At 36.6% G+C, this 13,796-nt stretch overlaps 1 protein-coding gene across 2 annotated transcripts in view; it reads right to left on the reverse strand.

Annotated features, from left to right (window-relative positions):
• LOC125666734 (uncharacterized) overlaps nucleotides 1-13,796 on the reverse strand; it is a 19,971-nt gene continuing 6,175 nt past the window's right edge. For both annotated transcript variants that reach the window (XM_056153244.1, XM_056153245.1), the window contains exons 7-24: nucleotides 12,305-12,368; nucleotides 11,979-12,112; nucleotides 11,506-11,843; nucleotides 10,358-10,430; nucleotides 8,717-10,186; nucleotides 8,115-8,498; nucleotides 7,053-7,322; nucleotides 6,284-6,583; nucleotides 5,963-6,181; nucleotides 5,674-5,844; nucleotides 5,403-5,501; nucleotides 4,303-4,398; nucleotides 3,050-3,164; nucleotides 2,725-2,843; nucleotides 2,392-2,505; nucleotides 1,997-2,145; nucleotides 1,142-1,310; nucleotides 1-496 (exon numbers count right to left, since the gene is read on the reverse strand). In XM_056153244.1, the coding sequence (XP_056009219.1) occupies nucleotides 464-496; nucleotides 1,142-1,310; nucleotides 1,997-2,145; nucleotides 2,392-2,505; nucleotides 2,725-2,843; nucleotides 3,050-3,164; nucleotides 4,303-4,398; nucleotides 5,403-5,501; nucleotides 5,674-5,844; nucleotides 5,963-6,181; nucleotides 6,284-6,583; nucleotides 7,053-7,322; nucleotides 8,115-8,498; nucleotides 8,717-10,186; nucleotides 10,358-10,430; nucleotides 11,506-11,843; nucleotides 11,979-12,112; nucleotides 12,305-12,368 (4,317 nt within the window). In that variant the 3' untranslated portion in view covers nucleotides 1-463. The remainder of the gene's footprint in view (nucleotides 497-1,141; nucleotides 1,311-1,996; nucleotides 2,146-2,391; nucleotides 2,506-2,724; nucleotides 2,844-3,049; nucleotides 3,165-4,302; nucleotides 4,399-5,402; nucleotides 5,502-5,673; nucleotides 5,845-5,962; nucleotides 6,182-6,283; nucleotides 6,584-7,052; nucleotides 7,323-8,114; nucleotides 8,499-8,716; nucleotides 10,187-10,357; nucleotides 10,431-11,505; nucleotides 11,844-11,978; nucleotides 12,113-12,304; nucleotides 12,369-13,796) is intronic.

A 13,796-nucleotide genomic window follows, 5' to 3' on the forward strand; every position in this document is an offset into this window, starting at 1 on the left:
TATTAAAATCAATTTTATTATTAAAACATCCATAAAATTTTCACAACTTGTATCACAGCCAGTATATAAAACAATTAAAACAATCCTTAACCTACTGTTACCACAGATTACTATTAAGTTCATCTAGAATGAAGGCATGCCAATTGATTCTATTTTCAAAGGCCTTTCTCCATACTCGTACAAGTTTGATTCAGAATCCTCTGCTCCAAAAAATGAACTTCACATAACAAAAATGTCACAAGCTTCATCCCAAACTTGAATAGTAGAATACGTCCCTAGACCCATCATCCAAGCAAGTTACGTCCATGTACAGCATTGAGTGACTTAGGAATGGACATACTTTGATAAGTTCCTCTTGGACACCAACACGGGGTACATACATATGTACATGTATGTACAAAGTGAGCTAAAAATTCAACATTTTTATTTCATCAAATTTTTTTAGCCAGGGCTTCATTGTCTATTATCTCTGAAGTGGAATTTTCTCCTTTATAAACTGCAAAAGAAAGAAAGAGTTCATTGTTATGATGCAGTGTCTACATATTTTTTAGTTCCCTAATGGAGAAGCTGGAAGGGACTTTAGGTTTGCACTCTGTCAGTCCGGTGAGTCAAGTTTTCACGCTTTTTTCTTCATGCTTGCAGATATTCATTTGATATTTGATTCATTGCTTTACCATGACAAGATACAGATCAAATTCCAATTTTGTTACCGTCCATTGACTTTTTTGCTGCGTTACGGTTGAACTTAGAATATGAACTTTTCCGCACCTTTTTCGTCATGCTTGCAGATATACATTTGACAATTGATACATTGCTTTAACATGACACATTACCAATCAAGTTCGAAATTTGTTCCAGTTCATTGATTTTTTGCTGAGTTAAGGGATTTGGACTTACAAAATGTGGAATTTGATTCTGGGTTTTATTCTAGGGAACCTGATTATTCTCATGCACAAAATGTTGACGTATAATTATTTACGAAGACAACTTGACTCGGGGGCCGGTAAGGGACATGTTTTGCTGTGCAATACTTAGAGAATGCTTGATCGGTCTGAATTATATGATAAGTACTGTATCACCAGCACTGGCCACTAGAAACACAGGGGAGAAGCTGACGACTTTGTATTGGTTTGGTACTAACCTGCATAAGTTTTTTACGGTATTGTGAGTCTTGGTAAGTGGGTTTACGCTGTGGAGGGGTCTTTTCGTCTCGCTCAATCAGCCGCATCATTTCAGTAATGTTCATAATGTGGACTGGATCCAGCTTATTTTTATTAATGAGGTTGACCAGGTACTCTTTGTAATGAATCCTGTACAAAATCAGAAACAACTTAAATTAGGAAATCAAACAGTGTTACAAAACCAGAGGTCTGAAATCTGGTGCAATCTGTACAGTATACATTTTGGCACCAAACTTTGAATCCTGAAAACTTAAAGATGGTATCACAAAATACATATATATCCTAGACTCTGGATGCTGCCCAAACTGTGTACATCTTCTTCTGGTACTTGGTAACTTTATGGCACCAACTGCATTTGGTTTAAACAAATTTTTTTGCATTTAGCATCCACAATATAAACAAATTCCAGAGCCTTTTTAAAATGCTTATGGTTTTGAAAATACATGTAAATATTCTTTTTAATGTGTAAGGTTGCATGTCTCCCAACATGGAAAATTCTATTCTTTACTTAAAAATCACACTGTAATGATAAGTCTTCAGGAAAAAATAGGATATTCTGATGCTTTCACACAGAGTCCAGCATTGTGATACTTACAGAGTCCAGCATTGTAATACTTACACACAGAGTCCAGCATTGTAATACTTACACACAGAGTCCAGCATTGTAATACTTACACACAGAGTCCAGCATTGTAATACTTACACACAGAGTCCAGCATTGTAATACTTACACACAGAGTCCAGCATTGTAATACTTACACACAGAGTCCAGCATTGTAATACTTACACACAGAGTCCAGCATTGTAATACTTACACACAGAGTCCAGCATTGCTGGCAGCGACTTCTTTACCACACGCTTCGTCCTTTTTTCCTTCATGAACATCCTTTAACTCCATGACAGGACAGTGGTGCGGATCCTCCTGGTTTTCCGGGGATTCCATGTCAAACTTAACATGCTTTTCCTGTACAGACAGAGAACATGACAAACTCTATATATATCACTTAACTATAGGGCTACTTAGATTATTAGGTATTAAAGCATTCAAGATTTGCCATTTCAGTTTTCCTCTTAATGGTACTTTGCTTGTGGAAAGAAATGATGTTTAAAATATCATATCACTTGACAAAGGGCTACTTAGATTAAGTACTTGAGAGTTTCAGATTTTCTCTTAATGTGACATGTACCTTGCATGTGGAAAGACGTTTACCTTTAACAGACGCTGAAGGTCTTCCACCGAGTTGTCACGGAGATAGTAGAAACAATCCCGGGGATGATGACAGTGAAGACCTTTACCACGGCAACTTTTAAACTTCAGGCAAACCTTCAAAGTTAATGTTTCAAATGAATTTGAACTGGATTTGAAGCACACATTTTTTCAGAGATAAATGAAAAATTGAAGTGGATATTCAGTTAAACTACGTACATGTATATTAGCATTACATTGATTAGATACAGAAACTATTGACCATTACATTCTTGGTATATTGTAAAACTATGTGACCAAACTGCAGCTTTTGGCGAAAAAACCCCAACAACTTACTCCTTTGGAGTCAAAAATCTGAGAGCATCCACTGCAGAACTCATGTCCACACTCGGGACAGTTGAAATGCATACAGCCTCCTTTTGCCAGAGAAAACCTCATTTTACAACTAGGACAATCTAGAATGGAAATAAATTCATAAGTATACTCATTATACACTGTAATACACGTATTCCTTATGTAACATACATCTATAAACACTTAAACTTACCAAATCCAATATTGTTGAAAATAATATGCTTGTACATATTTTCATTTCCTTGCAATGTGTGCACATTGTGATGCTAATGTACGTATATTATGTACTTTCTGTAGGAAAACCTACCGATTCCATTGGTTGCCAGATGAGCTGCCAGACCCATGGCCTGGTTCTCTGGGTCGTTGTCTATCTTCCACTGTTCATACTGCTCACAAGTCAGACCTTCATGTTGATCCTCCCACTGAATGACAAATAAATCTGTGAAACAGCATGTCCCAAACCGTGCTTAAGTACAATTATTGTCAATTTGACTCTGACCTATGACCTTAACCAAGGTATCTCTGAACTTATGGACATAATAAAATACACCTGATGTTTGAGGTTAATGACATAAAACATTCATAAGACCATGGCATTGTTGAGGCTTATAAGAGTGCAGTGCTTGTACTGAGTTTCTGTGGTGGATACTTAATTACTTTTGAATAGGGCACAACTACAAGTATACTCCAGTTATAAATGTAGTTCCAACAGATTAGTTTAAACGTCATCATTTACAGGTAGTCAGACTACATATCATTTACAGGTAGTCAGACTAATGCATATTAAATTCTCCAAGAACACACACTGCAACATATAACATAAGGACTGATGCACTGTACATCATAAATACAGGAAGAGTTTTTAGCCGTTTGGGTGATCTGGCCTTAATTCAAATTTCCATGGTGTTTGTTTTTTAAATTCTGAGTGAGTCGATGATTTGGTAGTCAAGAGTTATTACTAACCACAAATTAGCATTGACAGAGAATCCTGGCTTGTTAGAGTGGGTTCTCCTATTGGAGACTTTAACACTTCTTTCATTTTCAACTTTGCAATATCTGGATTTTCACATTTCTTTGTGTCCAAAACCAGTACGGGTACTATATATTCCTAATTTCAGCAAGTACTTGAAATTATAACATTACTTGATGATATAAAATTGCGAGAATGCTTGAAGATATCAAATTGCAAGAACGAGAATTCGTTAGTGGTCTGTTGATCAATAGTTTTTACCTGCATTTTAGAAACATAGAAATAAAAGCAGTAATATTTCGTGAGTGGTGCTTCTCACTGAATTTTGTGATAATAAATTCCTTCTATAAATTACGGAATCCACTGTACCCTATCTTTATTTCAGGTGTATCATTTCTTTATTACTTGAGTGACAGGCATGAAAAAACCAACCACTTTCGGTCAGTGTATTGGACCTCCAGAGATGAAATTCTAACTGTCAAACTTTTAGTTTCTAACTAATTCTTCATTTTACTGTGTTTCATACTCCATGCATGAAACAATTCAAGAAGCATATGTCTTAATGAAATGCTTTTTATTAACACAGTTACCTGTTTCTTGCAGTTGAAGCAGGTCTTTTTGTGACAATATGGACACTGCATGGCTGGGTTTCTTTCTCCCCCAATATTGATAAAACCATTCCCACACTGCAAAATGAGAGCTTTAAGTATAATTCTCATAGAATTCTGTAAAACTGGACATCCTGATCTGCTGGACCCAGTTACACGAAGGTTAGTTTATAACTTTAACTAACAGTTAACGTGTCATGAACTCTTACATTTATACAGTGATAACTAGATGTTAACTGTCAGTTAGACTTAACTAACTCTTACATTTATACAGTGATATAACTAGATGTTAACTGTCAGTTAGACTTAACTAACTCTTACATTTATACAGTGATAACTAGATGTTAACTGTTAGTTAGACTTAACTAACTCTTACATTTATACAGATATAACTAGATGTTAACTGTCAGTTAGACTTAACTAACTCTTACATTTATACAATGATATAACTAGATGTTAACTGTCAGTTAGACTTAACTAACTCTTACATTTATATACAGATATAACTAGATGTTAACTGTCAGTTAGACTTAACTAACTCTTACATTTATATACAGATATAACTAGATGTTAACTGTCAGTTAGACTTAACTAACTCTTACATTTATACAGTGATAACTAGATGTTAACTGTCAGTTAGACTTAACTAACTCTTACATTTATACAGATATAACTAGATGTTAACTGTCAGTTAGACTTAACTAACTCTTACATTTATACAGTGATAACTAGATGTTAACTGTCAGTTAGACTTAACTAACTCTTACATTTATACAGATATAACTAGATGTTAACTGTCAGTTAGACTTAACTAACTCTTACATTTATACAGATATAACTAGATGTTAACTGTCAGTTAGACTTAACTAACTCTTACATTTATACAGTGATAACTAGATGTTAACTGCCTGTTAAACGTAACTAACTTTTGTGCAACAGTCCTGATCTACAGGTTATGTTATCAATTCATGTAAACGTGTCAAAAACTTCATCTTTTGTCAAATTTCACCGAATTCTATTTGTCATGCACTTTTGTAACTTTACTTTTGTAACTTTGCCAGAAAAATGTAGGTCATACTCACATGGGCACACCATCTGAAGTTAGGATCTTTCTGTAAATGCCAGTCTCTCAGTTTGGTTTCATATATTTCTTTTATATCTGGTCCAACCATAGTATTCAACTGTAAATTTACAAACACTTTCATACTGTTTTATTTCCAAAAAAAAGAGTAATGATTCATGTTTTGTTTTTTAAATTGTAGTAGGAAAGAAAAGAAAGTCAACACACATGTATGAAATTAAACAGGTATGAAATGTAAACTAGATTCAAGAAGAAAAAACAAGCATTCTGACCAGCATGGTGAGGAATGTTAGATATTCATTGGCTGCTTCTGTATTGTCCATGTTGGGGTGTTGGCAGATTGGGCAGCAGAGATTTCTCACATGTTTCTCCCGAATGTTCAGCTCAAAGTAGTTCTTCATACACTCCACACAGATCTTACAAGGACAGTTTAGGGTTCTTATCTAAAGAAATAAAAGAAACCAGTAACTGTGTGCTAACTTAAAATACATGCAACAAAAAAGCAAATTTTTTGTTCCAAAATACACTCCAACAAATGAAAAGACTGTAGGGGAAATTTACCTTACTCATGGGGAAATAAGCAAAGCAACATTGACACTCCTGCTGCAGATACACTAGAGAGCTCTGGCGGTCACCACAGTTGTACACTGCCTCCACGATGTCCTCCAGTGTGGCTTCCAGCTTTTTGGCCAAAACATCAATGTCCAGGATCTTCAGCACGGTATCGGCTCGTCCCCAGCTCTGCAGCTTACCCTCCACCATTATCATTCGAGATCGCCTCTGTAATGGGACCAGTCATTATACATTGTGCACTCCACAAAATGTAGCAAAATTATGTGTCTAGTTCTTCGTGATTTCTGTTTAAAGTAATTTAGATCTTACATCATAGCTGATGTCCTTGTTACGGACCATCTCCTGAAATTGGGTGTGTTTGAGCACACTGTTTGTGACACTCATACATGTGTCTTGGACACTCGACACGTCCTGTGCTTCACGTTCATGCTCCTCTCTTTCGTCTGCCTGAATGGAAGCATTCTCATGCTCCCACAGTCGATTTAAGAACTGTTGAATGCTGTTTGAGTTCAGGTGATCCAGAGCAGCCTCTAATTTTCCCTCTGCTAACAACATGGCCTGGAGAATTTCTTCTCTGGGAAATTTGTCGACCTTGCATATTTCTTGATACTGGAGGATGCATTAAATGTTAAGCATAGGCAAAATACATTTTGGAACAAAATACACAAATCATATCTATATATTTACACACATACACGATCAGAGTGATACTTGTCTAATTGGACATGCATTGGAAGACAATTTTTTTAGTCAGTATAAATAGTGTAAAAAGAAAAAAAAATATAATAGAAATATGAAACAGAGAATGAAAGAAAGGGTCGGAATGTCCAGTGATACAGATTGTACAGGTGTCCGATTAGGCAGTTTTCACTGTATGTCTATTCTTGTAAACTATCTTCTATTCCCAACTACATTTAGTCATGAAAATATGAAACACTTTAATGAGTTTTAATACATGTACAGTATCTGGGATTGAACTTTTAAAACTAATATCATCATAAGTGCAAATCTCTTGCATATTTCTCTACACATATTATCGCTGGTTTTTATCACTTTCAGAAGTGTTCTATAATCTCACCAGTTTACGTCTTCTTTTTGTACAGATATCCACAGCCTGTTGAATTTCTCCACTGGTTTCTTTCAGAGAAGTTTTGGCTTCCATCTCAGATAACTCTCCCACTTCATTTTCATTCATGTCTTTGCCCTCCTTGGTTACCTTACTTCTGACAGACTTCACCCGGTTCACCCAGACCTGCTTCAGCCATTGTAACGGGAGCAGCTGATCACCCAAACACATCTTCACTGCAAGTTCGGCCTCATCTGTGTCAAAACCTTCTTTCTCAGCATCCTGGCAGTGCAAAGAAATCATAAATGTACAGATATCATACAGCATTTGTATTTACTTTTGGGGGGGGGGGGGGGGGGGGGGGGGGGGGAGAGATGCATATTTGACAAAAATAAAAATAATAACTTTTGAACCACAAGAATTATCCAATCAAGATCTGCATGTTAATAGTCATATATAAATGTACTGTTACAATACAAAAATTACACCATTTTGTAATACATGTATTAATGAACTGTTCAAATATTCTTTCTTGCATTTTCTTTTCTCTATTCACTTTGCTAGGTCTTGAGCAGCAGATTTATACTTGTTAATAAATGTCTCTCTTTTGTCTTGCATCATTTTTCTGTTCTTTCGTTATTAATTCTGTTGAAAGGAAATTTTTTAAAATTAGGGAATAATTATTTTGGTTCCCCATTCACGCAATATTTATTTAAAAAGGTAATGTGATGAGATTAAATTGAACTTTGCTAAATGCGACATTATTTACGTGCTTTTGATGTCACAAAAATTTGTACATTATATGTGGATATAGAAATGTTCATATCTCCTAATGATACCAATGAAATGTTTGAGTTTTAGCTGGGACTGTGTTTTCTCTCTTCCTTTCTTTTCACGTACAGTTAAACACACTTATAACAAATTCACACTTATTAAGAAGTGATATTCATTTCCTTATGAGAGAAAACTAACGAAAATGTTATTGGATATAATGAAGTACTGTTTTTCGGTGGCCCTGGAGGTTCGCTATAACTGTGTTTTAATGTATACGTGTATGGGAAAGAAAATAGGCACCTTAAAAAATCGGACCAATTCCTTGGCTTCTATATCCATCAATTCTTGCATTCGCTGTCGATTCAGTTTCTCCATTGTCTCTGTAAAGGTCAGACCCTGTTTGTTTCTGGGAGATTTGCTGAGAGGTTGAACCTGCTCAGGGGCTTTATCACTAACTTCTGGAACAGGAACAGCTAACTGTTCCTTTTCATCAGGCTTCTGCTTGTCCTTGTCAGGGAGCATACTTTTAGTACCCTCTTGTGCTGAAGGTTGGGAGTGACTGACTGCTTTTTGTAACTGATCAATAAGTGCCTGCTGTGACAGCTTCTCTTCTGCTGCCTTTTGTTTTTCTCGCTCCATTTTCTCTTCATACAGGCGTTTGGCCTCTTGTTTCTCATGATAAATCTGTAAAATATAAAAGGTGTAAGAAAAATTTATAATTAATAACCTGTAGGAATGAATGTGGGGTGGGTGGGGAGTCTTAAATACAAAAAGAATTGAAAATTTGTCCAAGAGTATATTTTGCCCCCCACCCCCTCCACTTTTTGAAATTGCCTCCTACAGGTCTAATTTACTGTTACTATCACATCCTTGATACAAAAATAAATATTCAGACTCCTTACCTCATCATATTGCTGCACAAGTTTTTGCCCTGCTGCAGAGGCTTTTTTGATAATCTTTGAAACTTCACTACTTCCTCCTGTGGCAGATGACTGATTTCTCTCAACAGAGGGAGGTGGTGGTCTATCTGGTTTGTTCAAATCATTGGTGGCAGTATGGTCTGTTTCTGAAAGTGCTGTATGCGCACCTGTTTGTCGTACAAACTTGGGATTATCACTAGTTTTGAAACAGACAGCACACACCCTTGTGTCTGGATCATTATGGAAGGTGCAATGTTGGCAGATCCAGGGGGATCCATATCCCTCAGACTTTGGTTTCTGTGCAGGCAACTGAGGAGGTTCTTTTGGGATTCTTGGTGGAATGGGCACTGGGGGCGATTCTAACTGGGGCACAAGGTCTGCTGGAGGAGGGTAATTCTGATAAACAGTTTTAGCGGACACAGGCAGGTCATGGAATTTTGGTGGAGATGGAACTTGTTGTATATTCACCGGCTTCTTATGGTCTACTGAGGAAATACAGCTTGCATGTCTTTGGTGAGATTCATTGGCCATATTTTCTTTAGATGCTTTCCTCTCCTCCATTAATGGCAATGTTAGTTGCTCTGAAGGTATCTTTCTAGCGTGTAAATTCTCCGTATTATCCTGAAACATGGACTGACTTCTCCTGTGCTCTACATTGTGTTGAAGACCAGGAGTTTTGGGTGACTGACCATGTGGCTGATTTGCATAGACAAAGTTTCCATGCAACTGAGGTGATACTTTTGGGGTTCTGGGAGAGCTCTGCTGTGTTTGGTAAGCCTGCCTTGGGGTGTGTGGTGACGTACATTGAATGCTTTGATCATTGGGAAGAAAATACTGGGAGTGCCCAGGAGGATGACCATAATATGGGGGGCTTTGGATGGGTAATTGATTAATGCTTGGACTCTGAAGGCTCGGAATGTCACCGGAATGCACAGGTGGACTTTGTCCATAAACAGGCTGATTGTTTTGATATGAACCAGGAACAAAGATATACATTCCACTATGAGGTGGATTTACATTTGGAGAATTGACAGACGGTAAATGCCCTAAGGGAAGGCTATTCAGTGCTATCTGCTGGTTGTAATTCAGGGGCCATTGTGGAGGGTAGTACATTTGATCCTTCTGTGACAAAACTTCATCCAATTCTTTTTCGTATTTCTCCAATTCTATCTTTTCCCTTTGGAAGAATCCCTTTTTCCTGAAAAGACGACCATACTCTTCATCTTCATAAAATGTTGCATTCTGAGCAATACACTCCTGTATTCTTTCTTCGATTAGATCAATTTCTTCCCTCAGTGTCTCAAGATTGATCTCTAATTTTGATTTCCTTTTATACAAGTCAGGTATGGCCAATATCTTGTCCAGAAGTTTAGAGGTCGGAGGTCCACCGGGAGCGGCTCTTTGCATGCTGGGAGGCATGGAACGCAGATCTCGTGGGAGGGTGTGATATATCTACAATCATCATTTCAAAGGTAAAGCAACTTGATCAATTTCTGTATTTAGCTACACCAAAGCAAATGAACTGCTGTTTCCAAATAATCTATATGTGATATTAATGTCGATCATGATTATCTTTTAACCCAAAAGGTTTGTCTATTAAATGATGAGGAGTCTGGTGCTTACATTTTGATGAACACTTGGTTCATGTGACATTCTGGGCAGAGTACCGGTCTGTGAAGGCTGCATCGTACTAAGCCTGTAAAACCAGAATCTAGATACAGATAAGGAAGAAAATAAACTGTACTTTACTTTGTCTTTTTAAAAACAAGATGTGTTTGTTTAACACTGATATCCCGTATGGCAGTAAATCATATACTAGACTGGTTCCAAATGGCGCTAATACTGTAAATGTATTACATTTGGCTGTGTATTCTATTTAGTGCCTTTGGCGGAACGCAGCTTCCGCTAAATCAAGTACATCGCTAAATGCCATCCATAAATCTAGATGTTTAAAGTAATTCAGGAATGCGCTAAATCAAATCTACGCTAACTTGTTGAAAAAACGATTTCCGCCAAATATCGTACACACCAAATATAATACGTTTACAGTAACCCCTACCTCCTCATTCCCGAGTTCTGCAGCCATACTGACATGAGTTTCCACAATTCAACTTGGTAGAAAACACATAGTAAATACAAGTACTGTTTAATTTTTTTCTCAAAGTGACCTTGGCCTTAGCCAAATGACCTTGGTACACATCCTCAACTTTTTAAGAAAGTTATGGACTGAACTAAAAATACAAATTTTTTCTCACTGACCTTAAAATGATCATATAGCAATACAGAATCTTTATGAGAAGCATCAGCATTTAATATTTCTGCCAGTTATTGCCCATGAAATTTAATTCTCATCTCCCATTGATCTAGAAATCAAGGAAAGGACCTTGAACAATGATGAGCAGGTCAAGATACACCAAAGGTCAAAGAGATATCTTTGTGTGATGCACATGTAATACACAGTATAAGCATTTAAAGTTTCTTCATAACTCTTCCTCCCAATGACCTTGAACTTGAGAAAATTGAACTTGGGCAAGTCATGATGTACCCTAAATTAAGCCAAAAGCAACCTTTGTGTGAAAAATGAGCCCCTAATCTTTCTTTGTTATGAAGTTATACCCCAGACATGATTTGCATTAACAGACAGCTAAAAAGACAGCATGACAGGGTAATTCCTGTGATAAGAAGTTTTTCATAGTTAGTTTAGAAATTGTTTCACACATGAAAATAGCACTACAGAGGCTAATACATGCATGTTTATTCTACAACTGTACCCTGATATCAAGCCTTCTTGATGGTAACCCTCCTCATACATCTGAGATTTCTGGACAGTGTTTGGGAACCTGGATAAATCAGTGTTGTTATTGTTTGCAGCCACTGCATACTGTGGTTGGATCAGGCTTACACCAGAATACTGTGTCATGCCTTTGTTTGGGGCTGGTGCTGTGGTGGAGTATGACATCTGGTTTTGGGTTGTATCTGGTGCAGTGTACACAGGCTTTCCCTCAGGTAGTTCCTGGGGGTGTTGTGGAGTAGGAGCAGGGTTTAGAGCATGGCTCTCCACTGCTGATAGATACTCCGGTTCATCTGATTTATGCTCTGAACTGGACATCTAAAAATTTAATCCAAACCACGTTTCAAGAATGTGACTACATCATATATAAAATAAATAAAAATACTATACAACTCTGACAGCAAGTTTAAACATGACTGAACGATAAGAATACCTAACACATGAAAACTGTACCTGTAATTTCTGGCGATCGTGATTTTTGCGTTTAGGATGCTGATGCCATCTTTCATCACAGGCCATACACAGCTGCTTGTTGTCACATCGACCACACATAAACACAGCTACTGACTGACCACAGATGTCACACACTGACAACACAAGTAAACAACATACACTGATTCATCTCCAGAATTCTCAATTCTATATCTAATTTCACTCCACAGACAAACTTCATATTTCAAACATTACATCCAAGTCAGATTTAAGATTTTATTATACCCCCCTTTTGTCTGTAGATATAGCAATATTTGAAATATTAGGCAGCAATGTCCAGAATTTACCTATGCTGCACTGAGAAGATTCTATTTCACTTGAACCTGCAGTGTTGACTTCAGACGTCTTTGACTGAAAATTTAAAAGACACATCTTACAATGCTTGAAATCATTCATTTTCATGGAAGGTTATCATTTGTTTGTTTGGTATCAACACACACATGAATTTATAAATAAATCCTCCAAGAATAAGATGAACTGAATTATGCTTAAAAACTGAATTACAATTAACAACTATCTAACTACAAAATTAAGTCCACGCTATTAACATACTTATTTTTCTCAAACCATGAAAATTTGACCCCATGAAAATATTATAAATCAAATTTTGGGGGGCTCAATTCTCATTGATTTCACGCATATCAATGCAGAATTGATACAAGGATGTATACAATTCACTGTAGATATATTAATTTCCACTGTCAGATGGGTCAAAAACTCAAAAATTCCGCATATTGATAATCTCTGTTTTGTCCGTGGGTATGAAATTCCACGGATTTGCATGCAAGTACGATACCAGACACTTTAATTTTAGGATCGCAAAAAAAAGGCTTTCTCATTTGCTTAATTGCTTCATTGATTGTATATTCCTCCTAAGAATCTTTCACTCATATCGAGACATCACCACTGCTGATGAAGGGCTGCAAAATTTAGGCCTATGCTCAGTGCTTATGGCCATTGAGCAGGGAGGGATCTTTATCGTGCCACACCTGCTGTGACAAGGGACCTCGGTTTTTGTGGTCTCATCTGAAGGACCACCCCATTTAGTTGCCTCTTAAGACAAACAACGGGTACTGAGGACCTATTTTAACCCGGATTCCAGACGCTTGAATCAAGTGAAGTGTTAAACATTATCCATAGATTTTAAGTGGTGATCTTAAATGTATTAATCTGTTCAACTGCTATTGCATTTATTTACAATTAAAATGATGTGCAAAATAAATGGTTTTTATTGCATTTCCTTTCAATGTAAAATGACATGAATGTTACAGATGTTTATATACAGGTAACTGATGCACAAAGTCAAAATTTTGTTTTTCTTGAACAGTGCATTTCTTATGTCCGGAACCAAAGAAATATTGACTACAAAAAGTGTGTGACATGGTTGGAGTTATGAGCACCAAATGACAAAGAAAACATGAGTCGTATATATACACCTAAGTATGCATGTAGAGTGTGCATTCTCATATAAGTATTATTGAATGAAATGACTCAGTACACGAATTCAAGCAATTTTCCAGCAATTTTAGACATATATCATGATTGCTCGACGGTATATTTTGACTTGTCATTAAAGGGACATGGACACGATTGAGCTGAAAATTTTATTTTTCCATTTTTATTGTTTACAATGTTTAGCAAAAGTATTTTTAATGGTCAGCCAAAATTTTTATATCAGTTTTTGAGTTACAAGTGAGATATAGCACTCACAATTCTTTGTTATATGTAAACACTAAACAAGGCTCATAACATGTTTTTGTTTACATATAGATTGCTTAA

This window comes from Ostrea edulis, chromosome 1, assembly GCF_947568905.1.
Source record: "Ostrea edulis chromosome 1, xbOstEdul1.1, whole genome shotgun sequence".
Lineage (NCBI taxonomy): Eukaryota > Metazoa > Mollusca > Bivalvia > Ostreida > Ostreidae > Ostrea > Ostrea edulis.